This window comes from Poecile atricapillus, chromosome 17 (assembly GCF_030490865.1).
Source record: "Poecile atricapillus isolate bPoeAtr1 chromosome 17, bPoeAtr1.hap1, whole genome shotgun sequence".
NCBI lineage: Eukaryota > Metazoa > Chordata > Aves > Passeriformes > Paridae > Poecile > Poecile atricapillus.
In genome coordinates, this window is record NC_081265.1 from 2,609,003 (window position 1) to 2,633,845 (window position 24,843).

Below are 24,843 nucleotides of genomic sequence, written 5' to 3' on the forward strand. Positions count from 1 at the left end.
CGGCGCGTGACGAGCGCGTGCCCCGCCCACAGCGCGCGCCCCGCCCTCTGCCGGCCCCTCACAGGAAATGGCGGGAGCGGCGGGACCCCCGGGAGCCCCCACAGCCCTGCACAGCGCACCTCAGCCATCCCAGCGGGTGCTCAGAGCCTTGTGCGATCGCTGCTTGAGCTCTGGCAGGCGGAGCTTCTTTTAACCAGACTGACGATTTGCTTATAAAACTGCCTTTTCCTCAAGAAATCCCCCGAGTCGCTTTGAACTTGAGCTTGAAATTGCGATTTTTCAGCACCGTTCCTGGAGGAGATCCAAGCTGTACCTCCTGGCAGGTGCCAGGCCGCTCACGAGGAAACACAGTGAAAACATTCATGCACAGGGTGCTGCTGTGTAATGGAGTTAAAGGTTTATAGATGCACATGATCATAATTTTAACATGCTTTGTAATGGAAAATAAGGTGGAGAATGACTTCATGGGCATTATGGAGTCATTAAGGTTTGGAAGAGACCTTTAAGATCAAGTCCAACCATCCACCCAGCGCTGCCCCTGTAACCACAAAACCACATCAGCGCCAGGTCTGGATGTTTCTCCAACACCTTCAGGGATGGTGACTCCACCTGGGCAGCCCCTGCCAAGGCCAGACCACCCTAACAGTGATTTTTATCTAATCTGAATCTCCCATGTGTCATCTTGAGGCCATGTCCGCTGGTCCTCTCACTATAGGCATGGCAGAAGAGACTAAGTCATAGAAACACAGAATCAATTAGATTGGAAAAGATCTCTGAGACCATCCAGCCCAATCTGTGACTGATCCCCTCCTTGTCAACCGGACCATGGCACCAATTGCCACATCCAGTCTTTCACTGTGTCTCCACCACATCTCTGGGCAGTCCAATCTAATGTCTAATTACCCTTTCTATGAAGAAATTTTCCATAATATCCAACCCAACCTCCCCTGGAGAAGCCTGAGGTTGTTCCCTGTTGTCCTGTCCCTTGTTCCCTGGGAGCAGAGCCTGACCCCCACCTGGCTGCACCCTCCTGTCAGGGGTTATAGAGTGAGAAGGTCCCTCTGAACCTTCTTTTCTCCAGGCTGAGCCCCCGGAGTTTTCTCAGCAGCTCCTGGTGCTCCAGCCCCTTCCCAGCTCCATTCCCTTCTCCAGACATGCTCCAACCCTTCAATATTCTTCCTGAACTGAGGGGCCCAGAACTGGACACAGGAATTGACACAGCCACTCCTGTCCCTGTCCTTGTCCCTGTCCCCAGCTTCTCATGGGTATGTTTAGTAGAGAAGACAGAGGAGATCTCATTACTGCATTTAATACCTCCAAGATTAGTGCCAAGAGCATGGTCCCAGACTCTTCAGTGGTACCCTGTGACAGGATGAGGAGCAATGGCCATAAACTAAAACACTAGAAGTTCCACCTCAGTGTGAGGAAGAACTTTCCATGGAGGGGCAGAGCCCTGGAACATCTGCCCAGGGAGATTATGGAGCCTCCCTCTCTGAGGACATTCCAAACACACCTGGACCTGTTCCTGTGTCACTTGCTCTGGATGACCCTGCTTAGGCAGGGGGGTTGGACTGATGATCTCAGGAGGTCCCTTCCAACCTTAACAAATCTGGGATTCTGGGATTCCATGGAAACGGGCCCCAGGCTCAGCCGACCCCATGGCTGCAGGGAAGCTGCCGGGCAAGCGGCCCGGGGAGGTCAGCCCTCGGTCAGGGGGTCAGGATGGCGCTTGCCAGCTAAGCAGGTTTTGTTCTCAGTGCAGAAAGAGAGTCATTTTGTTAAAACACTTTGAAAAATTGGCACGTCCTTCCTCTCTGCCTGGCTGAGAAGAGCTTCCCGGTGCTGCAGGGCTGCAAACTGAGCAAACACCCTGGGCCCGACCTCTCACGAGGCTGTACAAGGAGCAAAAGGGAGTGGGATTCTTCATCTGGTTCTGAGTTAAAAGAAGCAAAGACATTATTTTCAATGGCAGCCCTTCATGTGAGGGGTAGAATGACTCATAGGCTGAGGGATCTGCAAGGACTGAAAATCCCAAGGACTGAAAATCCCACACTTCATTCAACCCAGCCCTAAGCACAGCTGTTCTTTTAGTCATTTGTTTAATAAATTATCGTTAACTACCATCAGTTACACCATCATAGTGCAAAGATTGCATTAAACATTTGTCTCTCCCTACATCTCCTAGTCTTTGATGTCTGCTGACTTTTCCTCTCAATCTTTTTCTGCTTTCTTTCCCAACATTAATCATAACTTAGAAAAAGGAAGAAATAAATGTAGAAACTGTGAGGTGAGTTTAGAACAAGGAAATGTCACCTGGCCCCAGCTGGAAGGACCTTCAAAATCTGAAATGGGTATCAATGTTCTCACCTTGGGTTGGTCCTACATGGAGATAAACTGCATGGGAATTATTTCACAGGGCCTTACCAAAAAAGAAAAAAAACAACATTTATTGTAGGAGAACAGGATGTGGTATAAAATTAATTCAAGGAGCACGTCCTGGTGCTCTTGGTACAGGTGTGGAAGCCAGTCATTCCTGAGCTCTACTCTAAGTTTTAAAACCAAGTTTTAAGACATTTGACTCAACTCTCATCTCACCCCCCTAGCTGCAGAGGATTGCTGAGTTTCCACAATCGAGTCAGTTAAGTGTTGGGGAGTCCTTGATGTCCCCATTCCTGTCCCCTTTGCATGGGGAGCTCTCCACAGCCCCCGGGTACTCCATTCCCCGTGTCCTGGCCCAGCAGCCTGGCTCTCGGTGTTCTGCACTGCAGGAGGGGCTGCTCCTGCCCCGCATGACGAAGCTCCCTGGAGAGGGCTCAGCATCATCCAGGTCAGGTGTGAAGCCAGCTGCATCCTCCCACCCCAGCAGCCAGGCTTCATCTCTAAGGCAGGGTGCATAAGGTCTTTCTCTGCTTGTTTTTCTTCCTTCCTCTTTGCCACTTCTTTCCTTAGCTTTCCTGGAAAGCCCGGGAATGACGGGAAACAAATGCTGCCCACTTGTGCTCGCAGCTCTTCCCATGAGGCTGCTAAGGAAGCTTCTCATTTGGAGTGCTTGTGCCCCACCAGGCAGGACAATGGGCTCTGCAGATATTCCTTTAACCATTGCCTTGCTGGCAGACCTGAGCTTAAGTCACACCTCTCTCTATGCCACAGTTTGCACCATTATTTATTTGTTTGTTTATTTGCTTATTTATTTATGGGTAAACTGCAGCTGCTTTGAAATCTTCCTGGAAGGAACTGTGTGCTGAAACCGAGCCTCTACTTGCCACTTGCTTCACTTACGTTACTCCTTCCTTCCCCTCAGGGCCATCCCCAGCTTCCTTACATAGAAAGGTGGCTTACTCACCACATGCCTTTTGTGCTGGATGATTCAACTTTCTGATGTCTGAAGAAGGGGCAACCACGTAGGAAATGTGACCTTTTAAAGAAAAGGGGGGGATTCCCTTAGCAGTGCTTTCCACAAGAGAAACTCTGGAGAATTGAGAGTGGGTCTGTTGAGAACAATCGCAGCTTGTGGGGCTTCACAGGGAGACCAGAGGGATAAAATCCAGCTTTCAGCAGACCTTTCCCCAGCCTGGACCCACTGTGTGAGAGGCTGGCAGGGATCTGTGGGTTCTGGAGAGCCCATGGACACTCACCATTGCCCTGTGATGTGACCACAAGTGTATTTCCACTATAGCATCATCTACCCCCCTGCATGGGGTAGAGCACCCATGGAAACTTGCAGCTACATAAATACCACTGCATTTACCATACAAAACAGGAGGTAAAGGGGACTCCCCAGAGAATGTCTTTCTCCATTATCTGGGGGGCAGAAAGGCCAGGATGAACGTGAGGAATCAGAAATCTGGAGGGAGCCCGCATGGCTGCTGCCAGTGCTCTCCACCACTCTAACTGCTGCTCGAGTCCCTTGTTTCCTTGACTGACAAATTCACACATCAGCCAGCCAGGCTGTGTCAAGGACTGGAGAATTCTTTGCTTTCCACAAGTGTGGGTTTCGTGATTAGAGGCCCAGGAGTGTCTGCCCTAGACAAGCCTCTATAATCTGATTTAAATGCCTCGTGCTTCGTGTGGCAGATCTGCCCAAGAGCATTAACTGCTGGGATGGTTCACCTGGGTACAGGTGAAATCTCAGCTCATCTCTGACTGTGTGTTTGGTGCTGTGGGTCACTCACAGATGTTAACAAAGCTGAATTTACCTTGGACATCTTGTGGAAAATACATGAAGTACCTTTATAATAGAGGAATATCCATAAGCTTCATCATAGCTTGTCAGAGAAGACTAGAAATAGAAAAATAACCCACACCTGACCTGTGAGGGGGTGTTTGGGGGATCGGAAGGATTAAAAATTATCAGAATCTTTGGAGCTCAGCAAGGCTGAAGAGCTCATACCTCAGCATGAGCTTCTCAGAGTTATTTCTCCTGGATCTCCTGCAAGACCATTTTATTTTTGAACTCACTTGAAGACCCAGATTTAAAATATTCGTTGTGAATCAGACACCTATATTCCTCAGTGGAACTGTTAAATTCAGTATTTTGGGATGAAATGACCATTTTTATCCCTTTAAGTGTGTGGGGCACAGGAAAGTGTTGGTAGTTGATCCTTTACTTAGGCCAGCGTTAGCACCACACCTGGAGTATTTCTGAGTCCTTTCACCACCCCTTGTGAAACAGACCAAGTTGTTTGGTTTTAAACTGCATTCAGAGACACCATGGTAGATTATTGCCTACCAAACCAAGAAAATGAGCTACATATTTTTATGTGCTCCTTACTGTGATATTATGTCCTAAAGAATTCCTTGCATGTACTCCTGCCACTATCTTTCTCTCTCGGAGATGGAAGCACTTTTATTCACTAGCATCATCAAAATGCCTGCAAGCCCGTGCTGTCTTTCCTGTTGCTTCCTAACTCCCCTCTGATGTCCCTTTCTCATGCCTTTTGCCTCCAGGACCATCTGTGCTACTGCAGTTTGTCACCCTTGGCATTTCAGAGGGGCACCAGGATCTGGGCTTGGTTTGGCAGAACCAAACAGCAACTCAGACCCTGAATTATGAGACACTGCAAACATGAGGAACTCTCCTCCTGCTCCTTTTGGCCGTCAGCTGATGCCTTGAAGCATGAGGCAGGATAACTTGGATACCAGTGTGGAATGACAGGTTGCTCATCATCTGCGTGGAGCAGAGTGTCTGATCCAGCAGCTGCTGTGACTTAGAGGGGAATTCCACATGGGAATGGCTGAGCAGACACAGGAGAAAGGCCTTCCAAAACACTGGCTTGTCTGGGTGCTATGAAAGAGCAGAGCTAAAGATAAAACACTTCCATGAGGGCAGTGAAGCAGATGGGAAAGCAGCCTGTGCCTTCAGGGCATTACTGTTCATGGAGAAAGCTCTGCTCCCAGCTCAGGGCCAGCCTGCTGCCCTCAAGTGTGAGAACCACAGATCCTAAATCCAGAGCAGTCACAAACACCCTGGTGGGGAAGGCACTGCCTTGAGAAACAGCTGCACAGGCGTGGGGAGCGTGGGTGCTCCCCTCGGGACGTGGCAACGTGGATGTGAAGTGTGTGATGTACACATGGCTGGGGGTATAAATGTGCTGCACAACCTGTTCCCGTGTGTCCTGGGCACACAGGGAGAATGCCAACGGTGTTGGGTGGGATCAGCTCATGGAGAGAGTGGTGTGAGTGCCTGCTCAGGACATGTACAGGTGACACCCCAGGCACACACAGGTGTGAGCTCACACTCCTGTGTGTGTGTTCCCTGTGGTGTGCAGGAAGGTACTCACACAAAGGGCAGTGCCTTCTGGCTGGCAAGAATTCCTGTGGATGCGTCATCCGAGCCCTGGCACAGTCAGATTCTGTGTGAGTGAGGACTCAGCCTCTCCAGCTGAGCACTGGCAGCTGAGCTGGGGGCAGCAGAGGAAACTCTGCCACTTTCTGAGGAACCAGGCAAAATCTTGCTGGAGTTCTTGGTTTCCAGTGCTGCCAGTCAGGTACTGTCACCCCCTGCCCCATGGCATGAGGCAGTTCCACTGTGACAAAGCACTTTAACCACATGGTCTTTTTCTGCTCACTCTTCATCACAATTTCCTGGTGTGAAAAAGCCACCAGCTCCCCAAACTGCCCACCTGACTCCTGCATCTGCAGCTGAGCTGTCCAAGGCTGGTGGCATTCAAGGGGCAGATGCCCAAAGCACTGCTCAGCCCTCAGTCACAGCACCTTGGCCTTAGCTTGCTTTACATGACTTCACAAATTCCAGAATGGTCTTATGCCCTTATTTTCTCCACCACTTCAGCACATGCTGCCCGCCCTAGCCTGAGCCCTGGAGCCAGCCTGGAGCTGGGATCTACAGGGATATGCAATAGGGGGTCATGACCCAAAACTCTAGGGGATGGGGCTGCCACTCCTTGGACCCTGCATGCCCTGCAGAGCCGTGGCCAAGCAGGATGCTGTGACCACAGATCACGCCCTGAAGTGCTGCCCCGGGCACCGCATCACCCTTCATGGACAACCAGCCTCCATCGGTTTCTGTGCCTGCTCCAAACCCTGGCCCAAGATCCTGGCCCTCCCATTCCGTTCCATTCCATTCCATTCCATTCCATTCCATTCCATTCCATTCCATTCCATTCCATTCCATTCCATTCCATTCCATTCCATTCCATTCCATTCCATTCCATTCCATTCCATTCCATCCCATCCCATCCCATCCCATCCCATGGATCCCATCCCATCCCATCCCATGGATCCCATCCCATCCCATCCCATCCCATCCCATCCCATCCCATCCCATCCCATCCCATCCCATCCCATCCCATCCCATCCCATCCCATGGATCCCATCCCATCCCATCCCATCCCATCCCATCCCATCCCATCCCATCCCATCCCATCCCATCCCATCCCATCCCATCCCATCCCATCCCATCCCATCCCATCCCATCCCATCCCATCCCATCCCATCCCATCCCCTCCGCGCGCTCCCACCAGCGCCCCCAGGCGGCCGCCCCGTGCCTTCATGCAAATGAGCGCGGTGCGGCGGCTGCTGATTGGCTGCGGCGCGCGGCGGTGGCGCCGCCCCCGGCGGGTGTCGGTGTCCGCAGCCCGCTGTGGCCGGCCGGGCCCGCTCCGCCGCCGCGCTCCGCTCCGCCGTGCACCGCCACCATGACCGTCACACGGCTCGACCAGGGCCAGCGCTACCGCCCGAGGATGGCCTTCCTGAAAAAGGTGAGGGCTCAGCAGCGCCGGGGACAGCCGCACCATTATGGGCACGCCGGGGCCGGGCGGGGCGATGCGATGCCCAGGGCGGCGCTGGCGAAGCTTGGGGTGATGTGCGTTCACAGCATCTTGCTCGGCCACGGCTCCCCGGGACACCTCTGGGCGTGTGGGGTCCGAGGGATGACAGCTCCTCCCCGGGAGTTTGGGGACATGACCTGTTGCAGAGAGCTGTGGATCCCAGGTGGCTCGGGGGGCAGGCTGAAGGGATGGAGAAAATAGGACTGTAATGTTGTTTATCATCTGTATTGTTCCCCTGACACGTTTTCTCCTTCTTCCATTATTTTTTTTCAAAGTCCCTCAAAGCTGCATCCATTCCCAGGGAAAAACCCATCATGTGCAGCACCAGGCCACTCAGTGTAGCCCTGCTCCAGTCGGTCCAGTGTGTGCTCCCAGTGCCTTCAGATGATGTCCACATTCAGAGGGTGTTTTACACTCAACTGCCTGCTCTCCACCTCCTTCCAGTTTTTCAGAAATGAGTGTATTTGTGGCCAGAAGCAGTAGAAGGAGTGGGATGATGTATGCCCACGCTTTTGGGTGTAATGTGTAATTCCGTAAAGCATTTGGTGGGCTTTTTCTGTAGCATTCATTCAAAGCATAGCCAGTTGTAGTGTAGCTGGTATCTGCAGATTTTAAAAAGCAGAGTGTTAAGCTAGCTTTTCTCCCACCCACCTCTCCTGAGTGTGGCTTATCCTGTTGAATGGAATTAACTGAATTTCCAGTGACAAGTACAGCCAGCAAGTTGCTGTTCAAATTGTAGTTGGTTTTCCTCAACACCCACAACCTAAGGAGGATTCCAGGGGTAAAGGGAGGGGAATTTGAGGATATTCAATGCTGAGGTATGAACCTGGCAGTACATACACTGTACTTACTACACCAGAGGAAGTAAAGAGGGTATTTTCTTTGGTGCTGTGTCTTACATGTTAAATTTGGCTGGGGAGCCCTGCCAAGGGAAATACTCCAGGCCAAAATCTGTACTGAGTAATACTCGGTGGAGTTGCGTGCGGGGGTGCAGAGGAGAAGCTGCGTGCTTTGAGAAAACAGCCGCCTGCAGCTGTGCTTCAGCTGCTCCGTGGGAGTGCAGCAGTCTCTGCAAAGTGTTCCGAGTTCCTCAGGTGGGAAGATCAGTCAAAACACAGGGAATGGCTGTTACAGAGTGTGCACCACTCACACTGTGAGCAGCCGGGGGGGCTGAGCGCTTGCAGTGCTTTGTGAGTCTAGGACCTGTCAGCAGTGGGAAGGGAAGCTCCTGGTGGTCAGCAAAAGCCCTTGGCTCTTATCTCTACTTTCATTCCTGCTCTGTTTTTTCCAGACCTTGGAGAAGCCGTGTTTGGAGCCTCAGCTGTTCCATGGCAGTGTGGTCTGTGTGCAGACAGCCACATCCTCAGAGCTGCCTGGACACACCAGGCACCTTTCCTGGTGGCCCATGGTGGCAGCTGAGGGTGCTCAGCGTGCACCCAGCGAGCACCTTACAGGCTTAGACCCATGAGGAGCTAAAATCCTAGAAAGAAGCTTTATTAATTGCTTAAGCCTGTGCTCACGCTTTGCTGCCAGCTGACACACGCTGTGCCTGAGCTGCTGCAGGGAGGGATTCCTGCAGCCCCTGGGCCCCTTGTGCCTTCACAGCTGCCAGCGCCTCCCTGTGCTGCCTCTCCAGCGTGGAGCTGGTGACCACAGCAGCAATCCTGCCATGGGACAGGGGCTTGCTGTAGGGGTGGGGGGCTGTGTTGCTGTGAGGCTGCTCTGAATGACCCGGGCTGGATGTGGAGCTTGGTCTTTATGGCCCAACTGCGAGGGGATCAGAGCCCCCCAGTGTCTCACCTGCTCATCATGCTAGCACTTAGCTTGTTTTGTTCTATTTTTCCCCCCTTCTAAACCATCTTGGCTGGAAGAAGAATGACCCAAAAGTCTGTTGGGATAGTGAACAAGCCTCTGAAATGCATTTTGGCTGGATACACTTGGGTGGATGCTGCGAGAGCTTGAATGAACCCAAGCTCTTGGTACCTGTGCCTGCTCCAGCAGTCAGATCTGGCTCTGCTGGGCATCAGCTGGCAGAGCTGGGCTCTGCTCTCCAGCAGCTGCTGAGCTGGGTATTTTTCCTTGCTGTGCTACAGGAGGTGCACCGTGACTCACACCTTGTGGGTAGGGCTGATGGATGCCTTCTTCTGCCTCCTCTTCACTCTGGTCCCTGGTGGCTTCTCCCAAGCTGTGCAGCAGCCAGGGAGGAGCTCTTCCAGGGTTTGCAGCATGGGCTGGGGGCTTTTCCAGCCTGGCTTTGCTTCTCTAGGCTTAGACTTTCCAGCTACTGGTCTTCATCTTCCTGGGCATTCCCAGAAGTGTGTGAGCACCTGAACTGTGTTTTTGCTGGAATCCAGCAGACTCCTGCTCTCTAAGTGAGGCCCTGAGCTGAGCCTTAGGCCAAGCTCAGCCTCATTCTATCCTCCTTTTCCCTGTTCCAGGCTGGGAGATGCCAGTGCCACATCTTTGGAAAAAATCCCCTCCAGACTGGGAAGAGCCCTGCCCTCCCCACTCACAGATTTACTTCCTTTAGCTGAGGCATCACTGAGTGGGAACAAGCCACTTCTCCTCAGCTTTAATTAAGGAAAAGCAGGAAGTTCTAGGTGATTAACAGTGGATTTTTTTCATTCATTCTATTTTTCTGATCATCCATCAACGTACAAAGCAAGGTTGATAGTTGTAGACCTAGAAAACAATTGAATGAGCCTTCAGAGGCCAGAGTGGGGATAAGGACTGTATTGTTACCTTGGAAATCAGATCAGGTAGGGCTGATCCTTGCAAACAGCAGCAGGCAGTGAGGGGGGATAGAACCAGGCAAATACGATGGAGAAAGCAGCAGATATTTAATTATAGCACCAGGACTGTGCACTCAGCTGGGAACTGGAAATTCCTGCTGGGAAAATTGATCTTTCTTATGTCTGAAGCAAAGATGTCTCTGGGTTGATGCTGAGAAGGCCTGAACTCCTCACCTTGGCAGCGTTTTGCTGTTACATTTCTGAGTCTCAGCACCAGGAGTTTGTTTTTGCTGTGTGGGTGTCCAAAGGGTAAAACTCTGGCAAGCAGGGATGGGACCTGCACCCAGGGTGCAATCAGTGAGGGGACAGACAGTTTTCCTGTTGTGTCCTGTGTGGCTTTCAGGGTGCATTCACCTCCAGGCAGGGAGTCCAGCTGATCTGGAGTGAAATCTCCATGGGGCTCATGCGTGAGATGAGCTCTGGAGCCTGGCTCCTTTGGCAGTCCTGATATTTACCTCTGTGTGCATCTCCACCCATCAACCAGTCAGGAAGTGGCTTCTGGTTCTGCAAAATTCAAACCAGACAGCTCTTTCCTGGCTGAAAGCACGACAAAATGCCCTTAGCAGAGCAAGGAAGTGTTCCTGCTGTGTCTGAAGCAGCCCTCCTGGCCTCCCTCTGGCAGGCTGCTGCTGATAGCAACTCCTGATCGCTGTAATCCACTGCTCCCTTGGGAGAAGAGACACAGACAGGCTGAGTTTTGATCAGCAAGGTGGATGGTTTGAAGCCAGAGCTAGGCACTCCCCAGGAGCAGCCCCTTGCTTTTTAATATATTTGTTATTTCTCCAGTGACAAAGAGGGAGTGTGGCAGGGTATGAACAAGACAAGAGTTGGAGTCACTGGTTAAAGGGAGGGAACGTGCTGTGCTGAGGGGCTGTGGGGCTTTCTGAGCCAATTCCCTGCTCTCAGCTGGTTGAAGATGAGTCTCTGGAGCCCACCTGGGACCAGGATGTGCTGTGCTGCCCGCCTGGAACAAGCCCTGCCTGAGCCTGGTGGATCTCGGTGCGATGTCCTGGGTGGTCACTGGGACAGGGGGATGAGCAGGGCTGTGCTTGTCCCCAGGATCTCTGTTCTCTGTGAAGGGGCTGTGCAGTCACAAAGAGTGACTTCCCAAGGTGTTCCCTGACAATCCCAGTTTCCTAAATGAGTGCCTGGCCTGCTGGACCATCCTGCCTCACCTCATCCCACACAGTTGAACTTTCTGAGGCTGAAATTGTGAGTTCTGTTAAAAGACCTAAAAAAATGTCTTCATATTCCATTACTTCTGGTCTGGCTTTGCTCTTTAAAAATATTTTATAAGTATTTATACAAATATTTATGTTAAATTTTACCAGGCTTCTCCATTTTAGCATTAATTTGTCACTGCCTTTAAAAGCAGTTGAAAATCCAGTTTTACTGACAAGCCCAGAGTGTATCCTGTCACTACAGCTTAAATCCTCACAGAACTTGGCAAGACTTGGGACCAAAGTCACTGTGGTGCCTGTGAAGACAATACCCTCCATTATGTGTGTGTGTCATCAAGTCACACTCGTTAAATCCTCTACTCTCATTTGAAAGCTACAGCCTCACCCAAAACAAATGTGTGGAGAGACCAAATTGGTCCTGTTGGACCAGCTTTGATTTAATATCCCTGGAAGCAGAAGACAAAAGGAGCATCTTCCCCAAAGCTCTCATGGCACTCAGAGAATCAAAAACAAGATGAGGAGTGTGTCCCAGCTCCATCCATCTGAGCACAGATCCCAGGTGAAAGCAGAAGCTTTGTGCTTTTGGAGTGGTGCTGGTAGGAAGTCAAAGAGGAGGAAAATACCTTTGAAAATCTTTATATTTTAAAAAGAAATAAAGATAATTGGGAATGAGAAATAGAAGTTGTCTGGCCCTGAGTGTGACTCATCCTCTGTTAGAAATGAGTCCCCAGGATCCCTGAGGAGTCCCAGGCAGGAGATGTTTCCAGAAAGGATGTCCCTGCCCCATCCCTGGAGGGGCTGAGACCTGGGTGGGGAGCTCAGAGAGCCCCTCACACACCTCTGCACCTCCTAACAGAAGCACAGATTTTATTCCCTCCCCATTTTTCTTTCTAAGTGCCCAGTGAGCCAGAGAGGAACTTTTTTGGGTAGCAGTGATTTTATTTATATATTTTCCCTTAGCTCTCACAGAGTGGTTCCATCCTGTCCTTCCTGTGCTAGCCCTGGGTCTGTGAGTGTCCCGTGGCAGTGTGAGCTGCCATGGGCTGGAGGTGGCATCTCTGGTGCCAGGGGGAGGTTCAGAGAGGGCTGTGGCCACTGCAGGCTTTGCTGTGGCACACCAGTGCCCACCCCTCTGGAATGCTGGCTCCCAGGACTCCTGAAATGCATCCCCTCCCCTGCTTTGCAGATCGAAACACTGATGATGGAGATGCAGAACCCGGACACGGGAATCAAGACACAGACACAGACGGTGATGATCGCCAACATCCCCCACGCTGTGACAGGTAAGAGCTTCCCTGAGGGGAGCTGGGCCCAGCTCAGCAGAGAAAAGCTGTGTGTAGACCCCAGGGCTGTCAGTGCCTGGCTGCGTGCTGGAGCTCTGTTCCCAATAAATATCAGCTGTACATCACTTGAAATGTACCTGCTCCCTTTATCTCATTCTCACTCCTGTCTCGTTTCATTCCTGCTCTTTGAATCAGACCCAAAGTTTGATCCCCAGGCACTTTCAGCTGTCTCATGGGGGTTAACTCAAGTGACCTTGCCTTCTCTTAGCACAGAGGTGAGGACATGCTGCAGCCTCCAGATCTCATGCTCCCAGTGAGGCTGGATCACAAATAAAGATAAATATTAAAATCCAATTAAAACAAGCAGCCTGGAGGCAGACTGAAAGATGGTACTTCAGAAATGAGCAATAAACAATTAGTCTCCCTTTTAATGTTTACTGCTAGTAATAATTTTTCTTGAGTAGGCAGGAAAAGAACAAAATATTCAACCCACTTCTGTGCCTGTAAAAGACAGCTTTGCCTGCCTCAAGGAGGCTGAAGGAGCAGCAGACAGGAGCTGTGCTGTGCCATGTACAGTGTTACAGGCAGCTCTTATCACAGCCTCCTTGTGCCTGCTCCTCCTTTCACCAGGCATATCGGTACCTCTGCTTCCCTGTTCTCCAAGCCTCCACAAAAGCTCTTGTGAGGAATCCTCTGCTATAAATATTCACACATACTCCATACCCAAGTTTCCTCCTCCTGCTTCGATCTTTCTTCAGCACTTTGAAATTCAGAACAAAAACTCCCACTGAAACCAGTGAGCTTGCTCCAGGCAAGTCAGGAGATTTCCCCCACTGTTTGCAAAGCCTGCTAAGCCCAGTGTGTTGTTTGCCCCATTTTTTTTTTTTAAAAACGAGGCTGCAGAGGCACTGAAGTCACTTGCCCATGAGAAGAGCCAGTCAGTGGAAGGGTCAGGAGAACTTGGACCCATGTGAAGCGTGCTCTCCGTGCACTGCAGTGCAAACCACATCCTGGCTCACATAGCTGTTCTGCAGCTGAGCTGGGTGGAGGCTTTGCCTGTACAAAGGAGCCTCCCAGAGCTGTCAGGGAATAGTTAAGGCAGCACAAAGAGGAGATTCCCCATGCTGAGGATGATGTCCCAAGCAGATGAAGTGCAGGGGAACAAGAACTTCTCTTGATGTCTGCCCAAATCCCACTTCCTAAAAGTCCACGGGTGTCGGGTGTGTTGGCACTGCCCCTCATTGCGTGCTGTCTGCTTTACTCTGCTTCCTTAACTACAATTACTGCCAGTTCCATCTTACACGAGTCATAAATTCTAGTCCACCTCTGAGAGGAAAGTGACTTCCACTCCCCCTGTGTGCTGGTCATCCCTCTCTTAGTTGGTATTTTTAGTGCTGATTGGCTGCTGGGTGTTGCAAAAGAGACTGATTCATGTTTGATGAGGGAGGGTGTGGTGAGGATATTGAAGCAGGGGACACAGATCATTGGAGGGAGCCTGGCTCTGCCTGTGCAGGAAGCTAACTAGTTAAATTCAGTGAAAGTCAGTAAAATGGCTCTGCCTGTGCAGGAAGCTAACTAGTTAAATTCAGTGAAAGTCAGTAAAATGGCTCACAAATAAACCTCGAAGTTAAATGTGCACCTTTGGGGGAAAGTGCTTACAGAGGGAGCTGTCTAGAAATGAGTGATGAGATAATCCTTTAATTTCATCTATTTCAGGAAGCAGGCAGTAGGATAAGAGCTCTGAGCCCCTATTAGAAAGTTAAGTCATCACTGCAATGTCAAGAAAGGTCAACACCCCAGTCTGCAGTCCTGGAGGAGGTTTGGAGGAAAAGGCCAGTAATTGATCAGGGAACAAGTGCATTTTTGCCCTCTTCAAATGGAAGGAGGTTCATGATATTTACCCCCCAGAACCTAAAACTAAAACTGCTGGAGGTTTATGCTGCCTATGGGTACAACTGCTCACAGTCCAAGAAAAGAACCAGGAGAGTTAAAATGTGTGTGAATCTTTGATAAATCTTGTAACCACTGCAGCTTGGATCTGAGATTTGGGCATCCCTTCTGCCCCTCAGAGGATCAGTCAGTGGTCTTCTACAAAACTGAGACAGCACTGTGCTCTGTGAATCTGGAGCTTCTTTGCAGTGAATCTTTCCAGGCAAGGTGGAGCTAACTCTCCCCTTCCCTGGGTGTGAAAGCTGTTTCATCCTTAAGCCCTTTCTAAGCTGCTGCTGAGGGTTTGGATGTTGCTCAGAGTGTGTGAGCTGGTGCACACTCCCTGTGTGCCAGCCCAAGGTCACTGCCTGCCTCAGGCTCCCTCTCCCAGGGCTGGATGCCTGGGGAGGTGCCAGCACAGCCCCTGGGAGCCCAGCAGTGCATTTTATCTGTGCCTCCTTGCAGCTGGAAGCACATCTGCAGAAAAGGGATCTGCTTCCAGTGGGATCCAGAGCACAGTGAGGTCTGGAGAGGTCTCCTTTCTACCCATGGGTTTGGACACATTCCTGATTTCAGTACCTGACCTTTGCTTTGCTTTGCAGGTGTTGATATAATGCAGTGGATTCTTCAGCGCTTGCAGATCACTGCGGAAGGTGGGTAAAAATGTGAAAATTGAGGCTTTCTCAGTTTTCAGTTGTAAAACTAAGATCTCAAGAGGCAAAACCTTTTAGCTGAATTCTCCCCTGCACAAGAGCTCACTTTTAATTCCAGCAAAGTGTTTCTGTGCAATGAAAACATCTGCATTCTCCATTTTCAGAGGCACTCCACCTGGGAGACCTGTTTGTCAAATATGGATATATCTACCCTCTTCAGGAGCCAAAGAACCTCACCCTTAAGGCAGACGGCAGCCTCTACAGGTTTCAAGTGAGTTGCAGCTCCTGTGAGCTGTTGAGAGGGAGTTCAGCACTAGTTTTTATTAAAAACAGGAAGCAGGGGCAGTTCCCAGGAGCTGTGTAGCTGTGCAGGTGGAAGAAGACTCAGAGAAGTCTGCACAGAGAAGACAGAGATTGCACTTTACAGGGAAACTCTGATAGTTTCTTCAATGAAATGAGTGTACTTGTTCAACCTAAAAATAGCTGTGCTTTCCTCCAAGGAGTGTTCCTTTCCAGGTCTTAAAGTAGCAAATGGAATTGCTGGTTGGAAACAGAACGATGTGGGGGCCCTGAATAATGAATATACAAAAAGCACAGTAATAACGGGATGGTGTCGAGGTTCGTGGTTGGAACTGCTTTGGGAAATGAGGAAATTCCTGCTACTTGGAATGAGGAGTCCATGAGTTCAGAGCCTTTGTGCACTAACAGGAGGCTCCTTGCCTTGCAGACCCCCTATTTCTGGCCGGTGCAGAGCTGGGCTGCTGATGACACAGACTATGGTGAGTGGTGGAGGGCTGTGGGTTTGTCACTGCTCCACACCTGCTGCTGCATCTCCACTTGCAGTGACCAGCCCTGGCATTGGTTTTTTTTATGCTATTTTGTGAATAATTCTCAGTAATGGTGAGTTGAGGGTGTGATCATCTTGTGGTGGCCTTGATGAGAGAAAGTGCTTAAGCTTATAATTATGTTTTACTAAGATCCATCACACAGGAACACATCTGAATTACCTTGTTGGGGAGGGAAGACTTTAAACACAAGATTAGATTTCCCTGAGTAGTTAAGTGTGTTCCTGGATCTGAGCCCAAGGCTGTCATCCTGTAGATTTGGATCAAGCCCTGCATTCAGAGATGGTTCTTTCTTTATAGAAAGCAGAGTGACTTCCAATATCTCCTGATAGCTCTTTCCATATAAATCTCTTGTTGCCTTTATGATGCTTTTTGTCATGAAACTTGGGCTGACCAGCTGGGTTTGCTCCTGTGGGCTCTACAGTTCACAGACTGATTTGTCCATGCCAAGGTTGTCCTCTGTGGCTTTTATCTGCATTATGCTGTAGATCTTCCGGGGAAATAAAAAAGCCTGTTTTAGACTGGAATGCTTTTATTAGAACTGGAGCAAAAAACACTGCCCTGTGCTCAGAAAACTTAGAGGTCAAACTCTGGGGAACCTCAACACCTGAAAGGTTTGGTCCAGTGTCCCTTGACCCATGGAAGCCTGGCTGGGTTCCCAGGGGAAGGGTGGCTGCTGGCAGAAGGCACACGCTGCCTGTTCTGCCTGGGTGCCCCCAGCCTGGGCATCAGTGTCAGACCAAAAGCACCGAGTTCTTTCTTCTTCACTGAGCTTTTGTGAGCTTGGAGCTCATGCCTGGGAAGATACTGTAGCACACAAAGGCTCCTGTGTTTGTAAATGTGGGTAAATTTGTAATTATTCTTGGATGTGTTGGTCTAAGTATAACTGCTAATTTGCTTCTACCTCCACAGCAATTTATCTAGCAAAGAAGAACATTAAAAGGAAAGGGATTTTGGAAGAATATGAAAAGGTGAGGAGACACTGCACTTGTTCCATTACAAGACCCTCATTTGCTACAACTTTAGCCCTTTGTTGCTAATGAGTGGAGCACAGCAAAAAATCTCCTCTTCAATTGCATGAGGTGTTACTCCAGCAATGTCAAAAGCCAGCATTTTGCAAGTGAAAAAACGACCAGTACAGAAAACTACTGTGAAGTCAATTATAATTTTAGCAGGGGTAATTGCTCTCCTTGCAATGGTATTTTTGAACTGTTGCAATTCTTGTAATTGCATTCAGAACAATCCAGATTTCTTGGCTCATCCACCAGCCTGGCCTCATTGAACTATGGAGAGTCAAGAAAACCCCAGCATGGGAGTGCCCTGGTCAGAATTTTCACACTAACTGCTTTTTTATTTTTATTCCAGGAACATTACAGCATGCTCAATCAAAAAATAAACTACAAGTGGGATTTTGTTATTATGCAGGCCAAGGAGCAGTATAAGTGAGTTGACTTGCATTCCCTTGTTTGCATCACTGGGGAGGGTGTGAGGAGCAGAGCTTGGCTGTCTTGGTGCACAGTTAAATCACACCTTAAAAACACCAACTGCAGCTCTAAAATGGCTTGGAGGGGAGGTCTAGGCTTTGCACTTGATGTGGTTCTGTGAAGAAGCTGGGTTCTGATGCTGCAGGCCCTCATTAGAAGCAACTTAATTTAGCTCTGTGTTCTCCATAAGTATTTGTGGACAGGACTTGGGGCCTGGTTTTGGTCTGGGTCAGGGGTTCCTTGCACATCTCTCAGCTGAAGGGAGTGAATCAAGAAGCAGCAAATTCTCCCAGCAGGACTTCTGGAGAAAACTGAAGTGCATACTTAGGCACCCAGCTAAAATGACTTGATTTTAGGACCTGAAACCTTGACTTGCCAGGAAAGTTGGTGAACATGAGATGGGATTACTCCTTTTGGGATCTTTCCTATTTCTGTAGGAAAGATCTTCTCTTACCTTCCTTTACCTGCTGGCAGGGCAGGCAGTGCCTCTGGTGCTCAGCAGCCTCTGTCTTCCCTGGGATGGCAGCCAAGTCCTGGGAGTACAGCTCATCAGATAACTGTCTCATTAAACACAAGACTGTTGTTCTTGTAAATTGAGGTCAGACTTGGGCTAAGAGATGCCAAATGCAGTTTCAAAGTTAGATACCCTGCCTGTGTCTGAACCAGTAGATTAAACTCGTCTGAGGCAGTTTGATGGTGCTGCTGGGGCAGACTGGTGCAGAGCACCCACCCAGCTAACCACAGCAGGGAGGCCAAATGCAAACAGCCTGTTGGGAATGCTCCCTTCCCCATTCTAAGTCCCAAATTGTGCTCGGGACTTTTCTGGGAAAGAATTAGTTGGTCCAAGCCCAGACCATGCTAGTGCCTCTTCTGTTTAATTGTGGAGGTGATTTGGGTTTTAGTGCCTGGGAACACTGCTCAGAACCATTTCCAAGTAGTTTCTCTGAGAAATGCCCCTACTTTTCTGAGAGACAGGGGTGAGACATGTCCAGGATGTATCTCTGGGTGGCAGTCCTTGGATTCTGCCCGGGGACAGGACAGGAACAGACGTGAAGCAGCAGGACTCAGGGCAAGTCAGCAGAAAGCTACCAGAAGGCTGCGTGCCTAATCAAAAGGGGATGTGTCTGCTCCCAGCTCAGCTCAGGAAGATGATGATTTCTCAAAATCCAGAGTCATGTGTGGCCATGTGAACATGATCTGCAGCCCAGAATTAGCTGGGGCAGGATGTGGTCAGGAGGCAGCATCAGAGCCGGGACCCATGGGAGGCTGGAGGTGTGCCCTGCTTCTCATCCCATCTTATCATGATTTTAGGAGGGCAAAATTCATGAATTCCCCTGTTCTTGGCTTTGCAGGGCAGGGAAGGAGCGGAAGAAGGAGGACAGGTACGCCCTGGACTGCCAGGAGAGAGCCTACTGGCTTGTGAACAGAACTCCTGTGAGTAGAGGGTGACAGGGTGACTTCAGTGACTCGGTGCTGCCCTCCCTGCTCCCACGTGGAAAGGGCACAGCCTCTGGGCTGTGTGCCAGGGAAGGGTCAGCCCAGGCCTGCCCTGAGTCCCCACCACCTTTCCTTGGTTGCCCTCAAAGGTGCAAGGGACAGAGGTCTGGCTGCAGCACCTGTGCTTGAAGAGGGGCCTTCCCAAATCTGGGGGTTCCCAAGGCACTGCTGGCTGGGAGCTGATGGCAGTGGAGGCTTGGGGGGTCTCCTCCTGCATTTGTGTGATCCACAACCTTTAAACCAAAGGAGTTTCAGAGCTTTGTTTTTTCTTGTTCACCACAGCCGGGCATGCTGGACGTCCTCGAGTACGGGTTAGACCGTGTCACAGATCCCAATGAAAATAAGGTAAACCAGGTGAGACAGAGTTGTTGAGTTTTTTTTACACACCTACTGAATTTGTCTGGGAGGACCCAGAGAATATCCCTGGGGCTGTCATTTTTTGGGCACTGCAGGCTGAGTGTGTCAGCTCAGCTCTAACAGCTGAACAGGCCAGAGGTTGAAGCTCTCTTATCCGGGAGGTGAGGCCCTCAAAATCGACTGTGGCAGCTTCTTCTGGCTTGAAAAGACTTTGTCAGCTTTCTTGCCACACCAGTTAGTGAGTGCTTGGCTGCAGGATATGTTTTCTTTGCTGGTGAAACTGAATTAAGGAATTTCTATCTCCAGGTGCTCCTTGCTGCCTTTTTATTAGTGCTGAATGAACTTTGTGGGGTGTAAAGGGTTAGTGCAAAGATCCAGGTTTAAAATTAAATTACAGAATACCTCCCAAAGAGTAATTAAGATGTGTGGTAAGAAGATGAAGAAGTTGGTGTGGTGGATAGGAGGTACAAAATGTTGCCAAAAAATGCATATTGTAAAGAAACAGAATCAATGAACTGGGACCACGAGGGCTGTAACTGGGTGAGCTGGTTTGGGTCTGAAATCACACAGATCCAGTCAGTGGATGAGGAGCTGGAGTTGCTGTTCCCTTTCCCCATCAACCCTCTGAGATGATTCTTTGTGCCCTTAAAGGTGTTCATTTGGAGGCAAAGTCAAAGCATGTCTCAGCAATTCAGTGCAAATGCTGCTGTCACACTCACAGTATTCCCACAACTTCCCGTTTTTGTAACAGCCTTTAAACATCTCGGCAGCCAGAGGCAGGATAATTGCTTTGGCCAGCTGTGTTCTGTTGCTATAGAGACTGAAAAGGAGCAAAGTGTAGGGTTGGGTGTATTTTATTTTTTTTTTTCTTGCTGTAAGTAGCAGCTGCTGAAAGCCTTTTTTTTTTCTTTTTTAGAAGTAAAGGAGTAGTGGTAAGGGAGAAGGATAGAAAGAGGAGTGAGCCAACTTCTCACCCACAGTTTTACAGCTGACATGGAAAGGATTTTAGGTTTGCAAACGGTCTGAAGAGCTGTATCCATCTACCAGCTGTGTGGTAGCACAGGGGAGGGGAGCTGAGGGATCTCTGCTCAGTTCCACCCTGGCCATGAGAGACGTGGTCAGTTCCCCCCGTCAGGGGAGGCTCCAAGGAGGGCAGAATTAAGGGATGCTTTAGCTTTTTGTTGCCTGGATTTCAGGCTCTCATCAAACCTCTCTCCTTGAGAATGACCAGTGAGTGCCTGCAGGAACCTGCACAGCCTCCTGGAACCTTTTCTGAAAGGTGCTTTAGCTCCCTCAAAAATCGGTGTTCTGGCTTCAGGGGCTGCTGAATGAAATGCCCTGGTTTGTTGTGTGCAGCAAATCAGCCACAGATCAACGAGCCATCGCTGGCCTTTAATTTCATAAGTCCCTGTCAGTTTGCCTGATAAAGTTCTGCTGCATCATCACAAGTTTGGAAAGCACAGGGTCAGGGGCAGATAAACAAAGGGGAAAAATGGCCATTTGAACAAAACTGGGTGCATGGACTGTGGCAGATTCGATTTCCAGCTACAGGGCTGGATGCACCAGCACAGTGGAGATGAGTGTTGAGATGATCTAATCCCAGAGTCAGGATTTGCCTCTGCAGGCTCTCAACTGGCTGGGTGTAGGGAAAGGCTGGCTCTGCACTGAGCAGGGATGCTGGGGTGTGCACAGGCAGCTGGGTGTGTGCTGGGGTGCACTTTGCAGGCTTGGAGAGACAGGTCTTGCTTTTCCAGAGCTCTGGAGAGAGTCTGGGCTGGTTCTGCCCTGTGCTCAGTGTCCCTGCACAGCCTCAGCCTGCCATGGAGCACTTGGGGCAGAGTGAGGGTGGGATCTGCTGTGTCCTGCTCCCAAACAAGCTCTGCACAGCCTTGTGCTTGTTCTTCACCCCCAGCTTCTTCCACCCAAAGCTGTTTCCAGGTGTTTATGAGCTCTGTAAACAGGGAACAGTGGCCAGGCAGGCAAAAACACCATGACCATCATCTCCCCAGTGTGGTCAGGAAGTCTCACACTGAGCAGAGGAGCAAACAGGTAGCTGGGAATTAGCAGATATCCCAGCTCCTGTAGGAGCTGGTGGCCTCAGCCATGTGGATCAGCTCCAGGGCTCTGGAGCAGGTCCTGGCTGGCTCTGCAGCCCCAGTGCCCAAGGAGCACAGAGCTGGTGGCAGTGGGGTGTGACCAGGGCAGGCAGGGTGTCCCAGTGCCACAGGGTGTCTCGGGGGTGTCAGAGGATGTGGAACAGCTTGTGGCACTCGCCTGAGACAGACTGAGGCCTTTCACTAATTGCCATCTTGATTTGAAGCCCGCGGGGCTGGGGAGCTGATCCGCAGTAATTGCGATAAGTCACTCGTTAAGGGCATTGCAAAATTAATCTCATTATGAGAAACGACTCTTTTGTTCCAAATATGATTTCCTTCCAAATGAGGCAGAGTGGGTGGGTGGTGCAGGGCACTTTGCACTGCTGCAGTCATAGTGGGGGCAAGGGTGGCTGGCTGCTGGGGACAGCTGGCAGTGCTCAGAGGGACATGGAGGGTGCTCAGGGCCACTTGCAGCAGCCCTGAACTGGGAACTGGATGTGGGGGCACTGTGGGAGAAAGGGAAATGAAATGGTGAGCAGCTCTGGGGTGAAATAGCTGAGATTCTTCCCAGTTACTGGTGGTTGGGGAACTGGAAGGGGCTGAGCACAGCCAGCACCTGCAGCCTCCCAGGGTGTTCAGCAGTGGGCTCCCCTTGGATTTGGCTGCAGTTCAGTTTGTGCCACTGCTCAGAGATGCTCAGCCCCTTCTCTGAGGGGCCTTGACAAATTCCCATCCCACCTGGAGCACCAAGACCCCAGCAAAACCCCCCTTGTTTTCCTGGGGGCAGCTGCCCACCACACTGACCTCCACACAGACTGTGGCAGGAGGGGATCCTTGCTGTGGGGGGCATGTGAAAAAATAAAATTTTCCCTTGTTTGTGGATTTTTCTTCACCCACATATAATTTGTCTGTTGTGATGGCATTTTAATTGATGCTTTTTTGTCTCTATATAACATTTCACTCACTGTGTTCTCTTTCTCTTTCCCACAGCTGTTTGTCTCGTGTGTGTGGTGTGCTGGCAGCCTCTCAGACCCCTCTAGAAGATAACACCACTTTCCTGCCACATGAGCTGCCTTCAAGCCACTGTGCCAGCACCCACTTCTCCTTCCCCACTGCACCAGGCCTGTCTGAGGCCCCAGTTGAGGAAAAAAGTGGAAGAAAATAGTTTTTTTTAAAATGATTTTAAGGTGTTGAAATCAATGCTCTAGCCACAAGTTCCATCAAATGGAACCCTTTGGCTGGCACTTGTAAATCTGATGAGGTTTATCTGGTTTGTATCTCAGATTCCCCAAGGAGACAGTGAGTTCCTGTTGTGCAGGAGGCAGCTGGCCTGGAGCAGAAACACAGGTCTCTAAACAGCACACTTTAGGACTGTTAATACAATAAATTTCTCTGTGCAAGCAGGTGATTTTTCCCTTCCATTTCTGCAGTCTGTCTGAAACAATGGCACTGTAGAAATGAGGGGAAGAAATGGTGTCTATGGAAAGTGGCCTGGAATCAGGGATGCAGCTAAGAGCAGGGAAGGGTGAAAAGCTGTTCCTCAGTTCCTCCATCATCTATAAGGGTGTCCCAAGAGCTTGTGAATCAGCAGGGGAGGTTGTACAGCTCTGGGAGCAATGATCCTGCTGTCCTAGAGCGTTTTCTCTCCCCTGGTGTGTCAGTCCTTTCCTCCTCTCACACAGGGCCAGCACAGCATCACTGCTGGTTTTTGCTGCCCTGTTTGTTCCTGCTGGGATGTTCTGTGCTGCCCACTCAGAGCTGGTCATGGCATTCCCAGCAGGAAAAGCTTCCTCCCCTCACAATACCCCTGTGAGGGTTTTTTTTGGTGCCAGGCTGGGTCTGGGTCAGGGTCAGGGCTGGCTCTGTGGTGGTGCTGTAGGGATTGGGCTCATCTGCTGCATTTCTGGCTCCTGCTGCTGAAATGGTGAGTGGGCCTCTCAGAACCAAGTGTCAGCAAAATGTGCCTGTTTTTCTGCCATGTGGAGAAGAGTTTCTCCCTCCTGAGCAGGCCTGGTGACTCTGGTTAAAGTGCTGAAGCAGATCAGTGTCCCCACAGTGGTCTCCTCACCCTGGAAGAGCATCTTGCCTGTCCCAAAAGGGGCAGTTTGGGGTCTCTGGGGAGGTGAGGAGAGAGCAGAGCTGCCTGTGGCATTCAGTACCAGAATCTCCATCCCTCATCCCTCACAAACTGCACTTCACCAAGGCACTCTGCAGACCCCTGCCTGCCACAGGCTTCATTTGACAGGACAATTTTAGGATGCAGGTCTTGACTGAAACAGGAGCTGAGGAACTGAAACCCTGCCTGAGCCTTTAAAGGCTTGCTGGGAGCATCCCTGACTTAGCCTGTCTTTCCTTCTCCCTTCTCCAGTTTATTCCACACAAAGTAACTGTGCTTCAAAGGAAGCTGTGTGAATAAACACCCTGCAGTTAATTTCTTGCCTTCGATTGCCTGCTCATTTGTGGATGACACGTAACATAGTCTGAGTTATTCAAATCACAACGTAAACACCCTTTGCACAGCAGATACTGCTTCTGAGGCTTTTAATTGTGGTGTTTATATTTTGCAATGTGTTGGTTCCTGTCTCCTTTAGCTAATATTGAATGATCTAATCTGTGTCTCGTAAATGAATCTATTTTAGCTCCATTAGAATAACCCCTTAATTGAAGGCATACAGGCAGCGTGTGATGGGAGAAGCAATGCTAAACAGTAAATACAGCTAATGGGACAATTTACCGTGTGGGGATGCTCTTAGCTTTGATGATACCCTGATTAGCTCAGCTGCTGTGTTTGATTTTAATTGTAATCAGAATTAATTGGAAAGCGCTGCACAACGGCAGCCCTGCAACGGTGTTTCCATGTCTTAAAAAAAAAAAAGCAAATGTAAGCACCTATCCCAATTTAATGATTCTTTTTTTTATATATATTACAGAAAAATACTATGGAATTCTATAGGAGAGAGGTAAGTGGTGCTTCCCTCACTTCTCGGTGTTCATCCCATATGAGTTGCTTACACCAGTGTGGCTCAAAGCCCTCTGTGCAGGGGCTGGGCACTCTGAAAAGCAGAATCCCTGCCTCATGGAGCTTTTATCAATGTAATTTCAGGACATTCCCTCCCACTGCAGGCAGCCAGCAGCTCTCCCAGTGACGGGAAGGCTCAGGCAAGGACAGACACCAGGGCTGAAATCCAATAGATCAAAATTAGTGGTGGGGAAATCACAGTGGCGCCAGCACAGAGACAGCCAAGAATCAATGATAATTACATGCTAAATCATCCAGAGCATTTGTAGGTGCTGAGGATGGTAGCTATTATTCAATTTCTATATAACATGGGGAGTGCTTTTTAATTACTTGCACATTGCAAAGTGCGCTTCTGATGTTTGCAGTAAGCTCAGTGAAAACAGACATTTTACTGAGACAATTCAAGGATTCTCTGGTTCCT

General features: G+C 49.9%; 1 protein-coding gene across 5 annotated transcripts in view; it reads left to right on the forward strand.

Annotated features, from left to right (window-relative positions):
* The first annotated feature begins 7,087 nt into the window (after nucleotides 1-7,087).
* The window catches only part of RGS9 (regulator of G protein signaling 9), a 30,823-nt gene continuing 13,067 nt past the window's right edge, over nucleotides 7,088-24,843 (forward strand). For all 5 annotated transcript variants that reach the window (XR_009279033.1, XM_058852166.1, XM_058852167.1 and 2 more), the window contains exons 1-10: nucleotides 7,088-7,217; nucleotides 12,446-12,542; nucleotides 15,074-15,124; nucleotides 15,289-15,395; nucleotides 15,852-15,903; nucleotides 16,882-16,940; nucleotides 17,335-17,411; nucleotides 18,806-18,887; nucleotides 19,233-19,295; nucleotides 24,334-24,363. Coding sequence is in view for 4 of the 5 variants with exons in the window: in XM_058852166.1 (XP_058708149.1) it covers nucleotides 7,155-7,217; nucleotides 12,446-12,542; nucleotides 15,074-15,124; nucleotides 15,289-15,395; nucleotides 15,852-15,903; nucleotides 16,882-16,940; nucleotides 17,335-17,411; nucleotides 18,806-18,887; nucleotides 19,233-19,295; nucleotides 24,334-24,363 (681 nt within the window). In the remaining variant the exon portion in view is untranslated. The remainder of the gene's footprint in view (nucleotides 7,218-12,445; nucleotides 12,543-15,073; nucleotides 15,125-15,288; nucleotides 15,396-15,851; nucleotides 15,904-16,881; nucleotides 16,941-17,334; nucleotides 17,412-18,805; nucleotides 18,888-19,232; nucleotides 19,296-24,333; nucleotides 24,364-24,843) is intronic.